The sequence below is a fragment of the Fundulus heteroclitus genome, chromosome 19 (assembly GCF_011125445.2).
Source record: "Fundulus heteroclitus isolate FHET01 chromosome 19, MU-UCD_Fhet_4.1, whole genome shotgun sequence".
Lineage (NCBI taxonomy): Eukaryota > Metazoa > Chordata > Actinopteri > Cyprinodontiformes > Fundulidae > Fundulus > Fundulus heteroclitus.
In genome coordinates, this window is record NC_046379.1 from 542,042 (window position 1) to 556,154 (window position 14,113).

The following is a 14,113-nucleotide window of genomic DNA, read 5'->3' on the forward strand; positions in this document are numbered from 1 at the left end:
AACATCTTCAGGAGCGTGACCTTTACAAACCTCTGCAGCAGGAAGAGAAACCAGAACCCAGAGCTTAAAGGATGTGTTTGGACCGCTAAGATGCAAACAGGTGATTGGTCAGAAATATTTAGAAAAATTTTCTAGATTTAGAGGAAACTGGAGGTTCTGTGCAAAAACGGCAACATCCAGAACTTTCTGCTGACAGCAGCTGAAAGGTTCTGGATCACAAATGGGATTAAGGTTTAAAATGAACTCCAGCTTCCTGGTAGCTCCGCTGTTACGACAAGAACCTTGGTTCTGGTAACTGAAATCTGCAGAAACACGACGGAGAGCGTGATGAAAACCAGCCAGAGACATAAAGGAGGAAGAGGAGGAGGAGGAGGAGGAGGAGGAGGAGCTGCTGTCAGGTGTTCTGTTTAAGGCGAGGTTGGACGTCAGCGTCCATGTCTCTGTGGGGAACCGTCTTCATCCTCATGGAAGACCCGATGGTCTGGACCCGATGGTCTGGACCCGATGGTCTGGACCCGGGTTCTGATCCGCTCTAGTCGTCCATGTCGTCGTAGACGGCGTCATCAGAGGGCCGCGGCGCCGTCAGCTGGAGCCGGCGCCGTGAGTACTTGAGCTGGAGGAGGTCTCCCACCTCGCTGATGGCAGCCAGCGCCTGAGGAGACATTTCAGAGGCATGTCAGCGTTTAGCCGCAGCATCAGTCACATCTGCTCTATGGGCCTGCAGCTTCAACACAGATATTACACTTTTCAGGATTTAATTAACTCTTGTTTTTCTCACGGCGCCTGCTGTGTGTGAAATAGAACTTAATTGCAGCTGAACCAATAGAAACATTTCCGGCCAATAAAGCAGAACCAGAACCAGGTTTCCCTGAGCTGACTGGACTCAGACCACTTTCCTGCATTTGATCTAAAACCTTTGATTTGAGCAGGGAAACTTTTACCTACATCAGTTTCTCTGACCAGTCTGACTTCTTTATTATTAAAAATGAATTATTATTTTTATTATGACCCACATTCATCAGAGGGAGACCATCGTTTGCCACAAGCTAAGCCAGCCGAATGTTTTCAGTCGGTCAACGAAGCGTTTTTCTCCTGATGTCTCTGGTTCAGGATCGTGGTTCTGGTTCTGGAGGTTCTAGAAGCTACGACTCCAAAGTAGGAAGACCAACAGAACCGGATCTGAACATCCTGACACATGAAGGGATGCTGCCACTCCTCTGCTTCAGCTCGTTCTGTTCTGCTGGTGTTAAAGGAGAAGAACTGGCTCTGCTAACAGCTAATGTGACCCGTCTGGGTCCACAGAGACCCATTCAGCCACAGATGATTTCATTATTTCAGACGCCGGAATAAATAAGCCCAGAACTGTCCTAATGTCTCCTCTTTTACCGCTAAGTCAGGGTGAAACTAACGCGACTGAAGAAACAGGAGAAGAGGCTGAAAAGAGAAAAGCTCCAGAACAAAAGAAGCTTCCAGATATGAAACATCTGATGTTTCTACATCTTTATTTCTTAGACCTGATGAAGGTCCATGATTTCTTCTCGGTCATGTGAGGAACGCCTGCATGGCTCAGCAGGCTGGTGTCCGTCCCCCGCAGTCAGTGGAGAGGGGGGGGGGGGGGGGGGGGGGGGGGGGGGGTCCTCCCTGGATGGTCCAGGTCCACCACAGGAGTTTAAGGCCGATACCGATAACCGATACGCGGGGACGATTCTTTTGGGTTGATTCTTGAAGCTGATATTGTTTTTTCTTCTTCCATTTACATGAGAAAAATGGCACATTGATAACAAATGTTACACACGTGTCAATTTAAACAAAAAGAACCATTTATCAAAGGAGCACAACTTCCTGAGTTTCCCTTCTGGCCAGAAGATGAAATGACGCCAGCGCTGAAGAGGAAAAGCATCTGCTGCTGCAACTGCACAGCTCTTTGTTTAAAGGCGTCATGTCTTCTGAGATAAAACAGAGACTGAACAGAGTAAGCAGGTGAATGAGAGCGCAGCGTGTCGCAGAGAACACGACCCTGATCGTTTCCTCATGAACTGACCAATCTGTAGAGGAAACTGCAGGAAATGGAGGAAAAACTCATTTTACATGTCAGGCATGTATGAGAAAGAAAGAAAAACCTTCTAACTTGTGCAAAGTTCCTTTAAGAAAAACATAAAACATTAACAATGGTAGCAAACAATGTAGAAGATTTAAAATCTAACAATAAAAAAATAAGCAAGTGTTTGTGTTCCTTCCTAAGAACATTTGTAAACTGCAATATAGGAACAAATTTTAAAGATGTGAACAATATAAATCTTGGCGTTTTTTTGTTTGTTTTTTTTACACACCAGGTCATCAATGAAAATTACCTTCCTGAGAACATCTGTTTGATTTATAAACTAAACTTGTTTTTTTTTTTGTTTTTTTTTTTTAAATGACCATGTTTTACTATCCAATCTATTCTGCTCTAACTGGCCTGAAGGAAACGGTCAGAGATGGACTCAGAGAGGAAGACGAGTGCATGTACACTCAGAGAGGAAGAGCGCTGGTAGCCAGTCTCCACCACTGTCACATCTTTCTACGCTGCGACTCTTAAACCAAACCTAATGAACGTGTCACAGCGAGAAAAGAGCTTCTAGTTGTGGAGAGGAGGAGAAAACAGGCTGACCACCGCTGAACATTATTATCTGCAAAGTTCAGCGCTGTCAGCGCAGTGATTGTTTTCAGACGTCGGTTTTTAGACAGTGAGTTTTATACCCACTTTAATCGGCTCAATCATTTAAAAACCAACGTTGACACGTCGGTTTCAGTGAAAGTAAAACTCTGTTCTCAGAGAAACAGAGACAGACATTCAAAGAGTGAATACAGCTAAATTAGCTGTTAAAATACAAGTTGAAAACTTGTTGTTGTCAATCAGTCTGACAACACCAGCCGCTTTAACGAATGCACGTCATGTGACGTCAACAGGGTTCTCTGCAGCGCATTTCAGTGGAATAGACGTTGAAATTAGAGCGTTACGCTCATTTTGTTTATGGGCGTAACTGTCAGAAGGTCAGTGAAGTTCTTGAACGTGCATCAGCGCAGCTATAAACTTCCTGAACCACATTAGCTTGCGCTAGCTTTTAATAGCTTGACGATCTGCCCCTTTGGAGCTGCACTGCGCCACGCTTCGCTTTAGGAACGCATCCGGGGAACAGAACGACACTCCAGCACACACTCATGCATCCTCACCAGCCGTCCACCGCTACGTTGAAGAGAAATGCTGGTGAGGACCCTGGTGGAGGCGTGGCGGCAGAATGCGCTAATGGATCAGCGAACGCATGCCTGCATCAGTGGACCTTTACTGGACGTGTCCATCAGTCCAACACAGAGACACACAGGACAGCCAGCCATCCAGAAACTCATTTCAACCCAACAGTCGTGTTGTTGGACTGTTGGAGAACCCACGCATGCACAGGGAGAAGATGCAAACTCCATGCAGACAGACCCCAGGCTGGGATTCAAACCAACAACCAACAGTCCCACTCTGCAGCCACTGACCTCTCCATCCAGGCTCCTATCGTCCTTTTTAGTTTGATTTTTCTCTTCCTGCAGTACAGGAAACCAAGAAGTGAACAGGAAGTGAACGACCAGGTCAAAATGAGCCGTTATCAGTGTTCAGGTGTTTTAGGGTTTTTACTACGTGTCAAAACAGACGTTAGTCTCTTTTCCACTGCAGCGACTTTCACCCACGGTTTGAGAAACCCTCTGTGTGTCTCAACACAACTTAAATTCCCGCGTCAAACCTCTCCCAGATAAAAGTTCCTGGTCTGGGCGCAGGACTTTCAGGTGACCCTGGCATTACTGAGTTGGTTACGTGCTGAATGATGATTGGTCGGACCCTTCACTGCAGGGTTCTGACCTCCGCTCTGCCTTCATATCTAAGACCTGCATGCTGTTTTTAACTTTATGAGAGATTCATCTCTAACCTGCGTTCTGTGGTGGAGAACGACCAAAGAGGAGAACGCTGGTTGTCCATCGTGTTTCGTGAAGAAACGGCGGGACACGGGCTTCTCGGCTGGACTTTGCTTCTTTAGCCTTTGGTTTTTTATTACTGCCACCTGCTGGTCTGGAGGTGTAGTGCACCTTTACCACTCCCCCCCCCCCACTCCTTGTTAAATAAATTCACTTTGACCCTGCAGTCTGAAGTCATGAAGGAGAAAGAACCAGAAAGACCCAAGTTCAGTCTGGCCTAATGAAGCAATCATCCCTGCCCCTCCCTCACCTGTTGCTGCCCACTGCTGCTCTAGAAAAAAAAAACATTAGGTCAATGTTTATTCTTACCTTTTTCCATTTTGTGTATCTAAATCAAAATAACTACAAATAAATTCTGCATAAATTAAAATGAAATACATCTCATCAGTGATGAAGAGCAAATGCAGTTAAACAAGAAGTGGGACAGAAATCTGCTGTTTGTTTTCTGTTAATGAATCATAAATATTGCTGAGAGGATTTTTAGGTTGTGTAAAATAATTCAGTTCACTTTTGTCCTGATAAAGTATTTTAGGATTAGAGGAGGCTGGCTTCAGTGTGGCGCCTCGCCCAACGTGTACAGAAATACTTTCAGTTTCTTTTTGTTGCCAAATACCAAAAACACCCAAATACCAGCCCATAATTAGAAAATGGTGGAGGAATCGTTAACTTATGCTTCCATGCTAATCAGAGCTGGACTGTCTGCACCTCCACAGATGATCACAATGAGAACAGCTTTAGGTGAAGTTATGCATTAAGCTGCAGACGCTGAGCTAACGCTGCACGTTGCTCTTTAAACCGAGCCGCGCCAGTAAGAGCCAAACCGCCTGAGGACACTTCAAGACAGAAACCTGAGGTCAGACCAGATCGCCTCGCTGTCTTTTCATGGCAGAGGATCACTCAGCTCATCACAGAGCAATGCTTCGTGTGAAAGTCCCTCTCATCTCTCGCTTTAGTCCCCTGGAGGTCACACCTCCTGCTGCTTTGGCTCCATCAGTCCCACTCAGAAGGACTCCTGCTGCTCCAGTCCAGCTATCAGGCCGCATGCTGAAAACTTTGCAGCAAACTTTGCATCTGCATAACTTCAGTAATTAGCCTCAGCCCTCTGGAGCCATACAGAAACGCAAAAGCAGCAGCGAGCTCAGAGCGGGGAGGCCTGGGACTAATTAGAGCGATCTCACATCCCAGAGGGGCTCCCTGAGCAGGAACGGCTTCTTTCTGCAAACATCCAAACATGTTTCTGCAAAACTTGCACAGAGGTTTGGAAAAGTGTTGCGTTTAAAACCGTTTTAAGGAGGACCTGCTGCCTAATCTGGATGAATGCTGAACTCTCTGTATGCTAGCGTCTGTCCGGCAGCAGCAGCAGCAGCAGCAGCGGCAGCGGCGGCGGCGCTGGTAGCTCACCCGGTCCAGCAGGTCTCTGGAGTGAGCGGCAGAGATGCAGAAGCGCGCCCGCGACTCGATGATGGGCGTGGCCGGGAAGCCCACCACCACCACGCCCACGTTCCTCCGCAGCATCTCCCGGCCGAACGCTCTGCGGGGAACACAGGAGGGAACGTTAGGAGCGAGCCAGCGGGGGTCAGAGGTCGCAGCACAGCTCCAGGCTCACCCTATCTTGGCGGGCATGTAGAGCATCATGGGTACGACCGGGGAGTCGTCGTTCCCGTAGATGATGAAGCCCATTTCCCGGAGCCTCCGTCGGAAGTAGACGGTGTTGTGGGCCAGCTGCCGGACGCGGCTACGACCTGGACAAGCAGCAGATTTACAGAGAGCAGTGACACCTACAGACCTCACAGCTAGTCTGACCCGCTCAGAACAGCAGGAGGAAGGAGTGACGGTGTGAGAGCAGAACTTTGTTCTTCACAGCGGAGCGCTTTGAAGGATGGAAGAAGGCGGAGTGTGAGAAAATGTCAGAGAGTTGCAGCATCCAGCAGCCTTCAGGTGATCTACCTGCTCTGAAGACTAATCTGCTGCTCCCAGAAGACACCAGGAGACTGACGGCTCCTTTCAAACGTTCTCTTTGCATCTAACACACGAAGCAAAGCGGCGGGTGGAGCAGGAAGCCGGCGGAGCTACAAACACGGAGCTGCTTCCAGTCTGCAGCACGCAGTCCTGCTAGGAGACACGTCCTCATGTCTGGAGAAGACCAGCGTCCAAAGCTCAGTACTGTGAGCCGACCGAGAACTGAAACATGTCCTTCACTTCAGTTCAGACTTTGACTAGGCCGCTGCACCATCAGTTCATTTCTCCTTCAGCTGCTCTGACTCTGCTGCTGTGTTTGGATCACGGTTCTGACCATGATCCTGTTTGGACCAAGCTTCAGCTGCTGGACAGATGGACTCACATGGTCCACCTCAGAACTGCAGGGGGACCTGCAGGCTGCAGAAGACGCCCACATCACCAGGCCTCCACCACCGTGCTTGATCACATGATGAGGTGTTTGTACTGAATCAGCTGTTTGGTTCCTCCACCATGGTTCTGTCCATCCTGGTTCTGTCCTTCATGGTTCCTCCACCCTGGTTCTGTCCTTCATGGTTCTGTCCATCATGGTTCTGTCCATCATGGTTCCTCCACCCTGGTTCTGTCCTTCATGGTTCTGTCCATCCTGGTTCTGTCCTTCATGGTTCTGTCCATCATGGTCCAGCATCTCTGGTCTCCCCTCCCAGGTTGATGGGCAGCACTAATTGCTGCTCTGAGGTCTTTCCATCCTGACTAACACCAGGACTCAGGTCTCTATAAGTGAAATCCTACTATAACGTTTTGTTTTAATGATGACCACATTTAGGTCACATTTCACCAATTCCAGCTAAAAATAAGGATTTAAAAAAAGGTCAAGTTTGAACTCTACGTGTAAAAGTCAGAACCAGTATTTTCACCAGTGGGAGCCAAAAACCACCAGCTGGCCTTAAGAATAACTTTAAAAAACGTCAGACTTTGCAGTAGAGGGACTGTACTGACCCCTGGTGGCTACTGGTGAGACTTACAGGATCTGATCTTAGAAAATAAAACAGAAAAACAACTGAGTGCAGGTAAATATTCCTGTTAAACACTAATAGATATAAAAAAAGAGTTTTTAATACATCTGCAAGAGTCTAAGAGGTTCTGAAAGCCCAGTAAGAAGTCACTAAAGGCGCCATGGTTCTGAGTTAAACAGACGAACGATACGAACCTGTTATTGCTCCGTCGTCTCCCATAATGCACTTCACAGAAGTGATGATTTGCTCCACCACAGGAGGAGACATGGAGGTGGCGTAGACAGCACTGTGGGAATGGCAGCGCAGGTAGTCGATGAGCTCCTGAAGCACGAGCAGACAGCAGCGTCAACAGAACCGCCTTCTGCTCAGAACCGTGTTCTGTCCAGAACCGCGTTCTACTCAGAACCGTGTTCTGTCCAGAACCGCCTTCTGCTCAGAACCGCGTTCTGCCCAGAACCGCCTTCTGTTCAGAACCGCCTTCTGCTCAGAACCGCGTTCTGGAAGGAAAGAACATCAGCAGCTCTTCACCAGAACCTCACCCGTTTCCCAGCTATGTACCCCCCCGCAGCTCCAAAGCTCTTGGTGAAGGTGCCCATCATGACGTCCACGTCTCGGGGGTCCAGGCCGAAGTACTCCACCACGCCCCGCCCCCCCGGACCCAGGGCCCCGATGCTGTGGGCCTCGTCCAGGTAGAGGTAGGCCCGGTAGCGCTTCTTCAGCGCCATCACCTCCGGCAGCCGCACGATGCTGCCCTCCATGCTGCAGGGACACAGACATCAGCTGCAGACACTGGAGCGCCACGCCTAATGAGGCGTTCCACACAGAACACGGTTCTTTTTAGCTCCATCAGAACCAGCAGGGATGTTCTCAGAGGGTTCTACCTGTAAATGCCCTCCACCACGATGAGGATCTTCTTCCAGGGTCTGTGGGTGCGGGGCTGGCCGCCAACAATGGCTTCCCTCAGCAGCCTCTCCAGGTTCTGCATGTCTGACAGACAGAACCGGTCCAAATCAGACGCACCGTCTAAAATGTCCTCAGATTTTCATTAGTTTTTACTTTTATTTGGTTTTGACTTCAGACTTTCAATTCCAGTTTAGCTCTAATTCATTTTAAGTATTCATTTGCTAGTTTAGTTCAGTTTTTATGTTATATTATGCTTTGCTTCAGTTTAGTTTTTATTTATAGTTTCAGTTTAGTTTTTATTAATTTTGGTTACAGTTTTAGTTTTTTAATGTAATACGACTGAAAAACAGAAAGAGTTGTAACAAAATCCCCGAAAACAAAAACTGCAACAGGAAATTGGACTTCATGTTAACGCGTTATGAAAAAGACACATAAATGAAATCTAAGAACATTTTCTGTTAAAATTCAGTTAGTTTTATTTTCTTTTGTTTAGTTAGTTTTTTTTTAAAGGTCTTGTTTTTATTTTTGTTTCAGTAAACTAAAATGTTTTTTACTTCTAGTTTTCATTTTAGTAAACGATAACCTTGGTTCTGACTAAGGTGGCAGAAACAGCATTAAAAGAAACATATAGGCCACTGAACCAAGAGAAATTAGAGAACCCAAAGAACCCGCTGATCTCAGGCTGCATGGGTGGAAAACAACAGATGCTTCTTCTCAATGTGTTCTGATTCTGATGGACATTTATCACATTAAAAGGTTGGTGCTTCTGTTGGATGTTCAGCACCGGAACATTTCACCAGAATCACAGCTTCGGTACCAGGAAGTTCTCCTGACTTCAGCATCTGATGCAGAATTAGGGAAAAAGGCCTAAAATACGGCGCAGAACGTCTGGAACAGTTTAGAGGAATTACAGTGACTGAGGCTGAAACATCCTGTTAGAAATGATTAGCCTGGTTTATTTCACATCAGCATGTTTTCCTGGTAAAATAAAAGACTGGAGCAGAACCAACGTTCAGCTGTAGAGCAGATTAAACGTTCAGCCCGGTTCCTATAAGGAGGATTTATCAGTGAATCAGACTCACTGTTGTGTTTGAAGACCCTGACGGTGGAGCCGGAGAGTCTGGCTCCCAGGACCAGAGAGGCGTGGTTCAGCTCGTCGCTCAGGATCAGGCATCCCTGCAGGGCACCAATCAGAAATTCATGAGGTGTGTTCCTCCATCAGACATGCTTCTGCAGAGAGCCAGCCTAAAAATAAACCGGCTCATTTGGTTGGCCGGGCCGCCGTGGCTTTTTATGTGTCTGCAGCAGGTTGAGTGGTCTGCAGCAGGTTGAGTGGTCTGCAGCAGGTTGAGTGTTTTGCAGCAGGTTGAGTGGTTTGCAGCAGGTTGAGTGGTTTGCAGCAGGTTGAGTGGTTTGCAGCAGGTTGAGTGTTTTGCAGCAGGTTGAGTGGTTTGCAGCAGGTTGAGTGGTTTGCAGCAGGTTGAGTGTTTTGCAGCAGGTTGAGTGGTCTGCAGCAGGTTGAGTGGTCTGCAGCAGGTTGAGTGGTCTGCAGCAGGTTGAGTGGTCTGCAGCAGGTTGAGTGGTCTGCAGCAGGTTGAGTGGTCTGCAGCAGGTTGAGTGGTTAGCAGCAGGTTGAGTGTTTTGCAGCAGGTTGAGTGGTTTGCAGCAGGTTGAGTGGTTTGCAGCAGGTTGAGTGTTTTGCAGCAGGTTGAGTGGTCTGCAGCAGGTTGAGTGGTTTGCAGCAGGTTGAGTGGTCTGCAGCAGGTTGAGTGGTCTGCAGCAGGTTGAGTGGTCTGCAGCAGGTTGAGTGGTCTGCAGCAGGTTGAGTGGTTAGCAGCAGGTTGAGTGTTTTGCAGCAGGTTGAGTGGTTTGCAGCAGGTTGAGTGGTTTGCAGCAGGTTGAGTGGTCTGCAGCAGGTTGAGTGTTTAGCAGCAGGTTGAGTGGTTTGCAGCAGGTTGAGTGGTCTGCAGCAGGTTGAGTGGTCTGCAGCAGGTTGAGTGGTCTGCAGCAGGTTGAGTGGTCTGCAGCAGGTTGAGTGGTTTGCAGCAGGTTGAGTGTTTTGCAGCAGGTTGAGTGGTCTGCACGGCCTTAGGAGGACAGAAAGCGGCCGGCCGCCTCGCTCTGAATGATCTGATGGAGCGGCCTGCCTCCGCCCAGCGGCCGCCTCCAGGTGCAGGACGGCGCTAAGCAGAGCGCCATCTTCAGCAGACAGAGTAGAACAGCAGGAACTAAAGCTGGAGCGCCTTACCTTGCCAGTCAGTGCTGGGATGTTCATGGAGTTGGTGGCGAAGCCCATCCCGAAGGCCATGGCCGACTCCACGCCCAGGAACTCTGCCACCAGCTTCTCCATCTCCTCGTGGATGTCCAGGTTACCTGGATGCCACACAGACAGGTGTTACTGCTGCTACGTACCATGAAAGCAGAGTGAAAACGTTCCTCTGTTAAAAACATGCATGTCCTCCTCAGACTGACCCGACGGACATTAATAATGATGGAGTGTTATTAGGTTATTACAGCATTATAACCAGCACACCTGAGCGTGATTTACAGAAACTAAAAAGGTTTTATTGAAGACGCTGCTTCAGGTCATCGTCTGCCGTTTCAGCTTCAAAACAACTGAGCTGTGTTTAATAACTAGATAAACTATTACAGTAAATAATGATGCAATAAACAACAAATATCCTGCAGGCATGACGTGCCTGAATGCTTAAAGAATTAACTAATATACTGCGGTCAGGTCATTTAAAAAGGAGATTTTGCCGCCCTAATTAAGGCCAATCTAAGGGATGCTCAGCAGAAAAGGAACATTTAGCATCATCACAACACATTAGTATATATTATATTAAAACATATATTTTAAATGCAGCCCTGGACAGTTTATGCTGTTGCTTAGCAACATATTATGCGATAAAGTCATATAAACACCAAATTCAAACTCAACCCTTTATTCAACCAAGTTTTTACCAAAACTGTAAGTTTAAAAATAAATAAGAACGCATGCTCTCTGAACTCTTTGAAGGGGGCGGGGCTTAGTTCCTGGCTCTGCGTTGTGATTGGTTGGGAGGATGTAATGATTTAATATTAACCTACATGATAGAATAGAAAAGGAAGGAAAACTGTTATTCTATTGAACTTTTTATTGACCCTTTTTTAATGCATCTGCATGAAAATCTACCTGAGGCGAGATATTCTCCCTGGGAACAAGAGACGTCCTGACAGACTGAAAGATTTAAAGCGTATAAACGGATTTACATTTAAAAAACATCTGAGATTCAGGCCAGATTCTCAAGGAGGACGGAGGACGAGTTCGTTAAAGGACAAAGACGGACAGAGACGAAGGACACAAGAAGGCAGTAGTGTACAAGGAGGAAGGAAAGGACATGAAGGACAGGTGGAGGAAAGAGGTGTGGAAGGAAGGAGGGAGGGAACAAAGGTGTAGAAAAAGGAAGGAAGGACATAAAGAGAAGAGGAAGGAGGAAGGAAGGAAGGAGGGAGGAAAGGATGAAGGCTGAATGTGGAAACTGAAACGCTACTAAAGTATTATCTTAATAGTTTAGCACCCGGGTTATTTTCTGAGTGATAAATGACATTTCTCTGTATCGACCAGAATAAACAGTTAAGCAGCCATGATGACTATGGGGTGGGGGGTGGGGGTGGGGGGGCAAGGAGGGATATTTCTGATGTCTTTACCGATCTCCTGCCTGGTGCTCGCCACCCCGACGCCGTACGTCACGCTGACCTCGGCTGCAGCGTCAGCACAGCGGCCCGTGTTCTCAGCAAAGCCCAGGTAATTATAGGAGCCCAGGTTAATGACATCCTTCACCACCTCACCTGTGTACCTAGGAGGAGAGCAGAGGACACAGAGGAGGCTAGAAGGCTGCTGGTCTCATAACGAGCACTTAGTGGAAGAAGGTAAGGAAGGACGGAAAGAAGACGCTCGTCTGTTCAGATCCATTCATCAGGCTAATCTGGGTTAAACAGCTGGATTTACAGTCATCTGAGATTAGACAGCCTGAGGAGGCCAGAGGAGGCCAGAGGATGATAGGAGGAGACAAGGGAGGGAGGACAGAGGACAGGAAACAGAGAACAAGGAGGTCAGGAAGGAGATGAGGAAGGAAGGAAGGAAGGAAAGAAGGAAGGAAGGTGGGAAAGGTGTCAGGAAGAAAGGAAGAAGACAGGAAGGAAGGAAGCAAGGAACGACAGGAAGGAAGGAAGGAAGGAATGAAGCCAGAAACGAAGGAAGGAGGAAAGAAAGGTGGGAAAGGTGTCAGGAAGAAAGGAAGAAGGAAGGAAGCTAGCAAGCAAGCAATGAAAGACGGGAAGGAGGGAAGAATAGAGGAAGCCAGAAAGGAAGGAAAGAAGGAAGGAAGGAAGAATAGAGGAAGCCAGGAAAGGAAGGAAAGAAGACAAGAAGGAAGGAACGACAGGAAGGAAGGAAGCATGGAACGACGGGAAGTAAGGATGAGAGGATGAAGCCAGGAAGGAGGAAAGAAAGGTGGGAAAGGTGTCAGGAAGAAAGGAAGAATGAAGGAAGCCAGCAAGTAAGCAATGGAAGACAGGAAGGAAGGAAGCAAGGAACAACAGGAAGCCAGGAAGGAAGGAAGTAGAAAGGAAGGAAGGAACGACAGGAAGGAAGGAAGGAAGGAAGGAAGGAAGGAAGAATAGAGGAAGCCAGAAAGGAAGGACAGAAGTCTACGAGGAAGAAACAAAGGACACATGAGGATTGTGTATCTGTGTTTCACAGCTATGACGTTATTCTCAGGCTTTTCTTTTCCATCACTGCTCATAATGTCCAAAGACTTGTCCACCAGAGGACACGTCTCCAAACACGTCCCCTCGTCCCTGAACTGACTGACTGAGGCTTTTATCCAGGAGTCGTTCACACATGAGAAATGTCTGATTTAAAAAGAAACAATAGAAAGAAGTAGAAACATCACATCTGGTTCTGGATGGACTGTAGTCTGTAAGCTGAGGCCCAGTTTACCTGAGCGCCTCCCTTATAACACCTTATTATGGCCTTTAGAGCAGCTTCACAGGAGATCAGGGTTAATCAGGCTCAGCAGAACCTAAATATGAAAAGAACAGCAGTTTTCAGGGATTCTCTCTGGAACTGCTGGCTTCCTCTTCATCACCATGACGGGTTCTGCTGTTTGAAAAACAACAAAACCCAAACCTGCAGCCAGCAGCAGAGCAGCGCAGCTCTCTGACTCCGCTGGTCTGAGCCACGTGTCTACGCAGTCTGGAGGAGGACGTGCCACCTGTGCAGCAGAAATCACACCTCCATCCATCAACGCTAAGCCTGCAGGTTTGGAGCGGAGCAGAAAGTCAAAGAGGAAGCAGCAGGTTGATCCTGTGAGCAAAGAGCAGGAGAAATAAGCAGGAAGCTCCATCACCGCGTCTCCATCCAGGTAAGTTAACGAGGAGCTCATGGAAACCTAACCGCTAACAGCTAGCAGCCAGATGAGTGACCATGAGGGAGAACAGTCTGGTCTGGTTCTGTGAGGGTGATTTATCGTTTTAATACAACATGGAGGGTTTTCACTGACAAACTGCCTCCTAACTTCCTCTGGGCTACAGCAGCAGGTGGGGGGCGTACCTGCAGCATCCGGTCCAACCCGTCCAGCTCCAGCAGACCTGAGCGCTAAACGTTTACGGCGTTAGGAGCAGATATTCCTGCTACGGACTGCAGGGGGCAGGCTTCATGCGTGGAAGCTGCAGAAAGCAGACAGGACCAGGACAGGGAGGAGAGAGTCACTCACTCAAAGGTCCAGTTGTAGTCGTGGGAAACCCGCTCCATCAGGTCCATCTTGGCTCCAGGAACGCTGCAGATGGGCCGGTTCCAGTTGTCTCTTATCCTCATGTACAGGTTCCTGGTGTAGAAGTTCTCAAAGTCCTGGTAGAGCGGCACAAAGTCCTGCAGAGGGCCGGAGAGACGGACAGGGGTTGGAGCGCTTAAAGGAATGTGATAAAACGGCTTCTGGACCCTCAGAGAGATTAAATCCCTTCCCCGGATCGACTTAACCTCCTCCACAGAAACAATGGCCCTCCCTAGCAGACGTTACGCCGTTACATTCTCTGCTTCTCTCTGCAACCTGTCGTCTAGTGAGGAAGACGTCTGGAAGCACCGGAGATGAAACCCTCTTTTCTGGGTTTATGCTGGAAACCAGGCTAGTTCACTGCTGTAATAATTATCCTAGCTCATTGTTGCAGGAGAGGCTCGTTTCCTTTCCCATCACACTGCA

At 48.0% G+C, this 14,113-nt stretch overlaps 2 protein-coding genes across 5 annotated transcripts in view; one reads left to right on the forward strand and one right to left on the reverse strand.

The window, feature by feature from the left end:
* LOC105939739 (serine palmitoyltransferase 2) overlaps window positions 1-14,113 on the reverse strand; it is a 20,286-nt gene continuing 6,173 nt past the window's right edge. Inside the window, exons 3-13 of one of the 4 annotated variants that reach the window (XM_036150878.1) lie at window positions 13,631-13,785; window positions 11,562-11,710; window positions 10,120-10,244; window positions 8,954-9,047; window positions 7,850-7,955; window positions 7,508-7,727; window positions 7,163-7,289; window positions 5,603-5,738; window positions 5,398-5,527; window positions 3,523-3,570; window positions 1-652 (exon numbers count right to left, since the gene is read on the reverse strand). In XM_036150878.1, the coding sequence (XP_036006771.1) occupies window positions 533-652; window positions 3,523-3,570; window positions 5,398-5,527; window positions 5,603-5,738; window positions 7,163-7,289; window positions 7,508-7,727; window positions 7,850-7,955; window positions 8,954-9,047; window positions 10,120-10,244; window positions 11,562-11,710; window positions 13,631-13,785 (1,410 nt within the window). In that variant the 3' untranslated portion in view covers window positions 1-532. Of the gene's footprint in view, window positions 653-3,522; window positions 3,571-5,397; window positions 5,528-5,602; window positions 5,739-6,563; window positions 6,983-7,162; window positions 7,290-7,507; window positions 7,728-7,849; window positions 7,956-8,953; window positions 9,048-10,119; window positions 10,245-11,561; window positions 11,711-13,630; window positions 13,786-14,113 lie in introns of those variants that run through there. The other 3 variants (XM_036150879.1, XM_036150880.1, XM_036150881.1) reach the window with 3 other exon arrangements.
* Window positions 13,049-14,113, forward strand: part of LOC105939740 (semaphorin-4E) — an 18,725-nt gene continuing 17,660 nt past the window's right edge. Inside the window, exon 1 of the mRNA XM_036150876.1 lies at window positions 13,049-13,279. The gene's annotated coding sequence lies outside the window, so the exon portion shown is untranslated. The remainder of the gene's footprint in view (window positions 13,280-14,113) is intronic.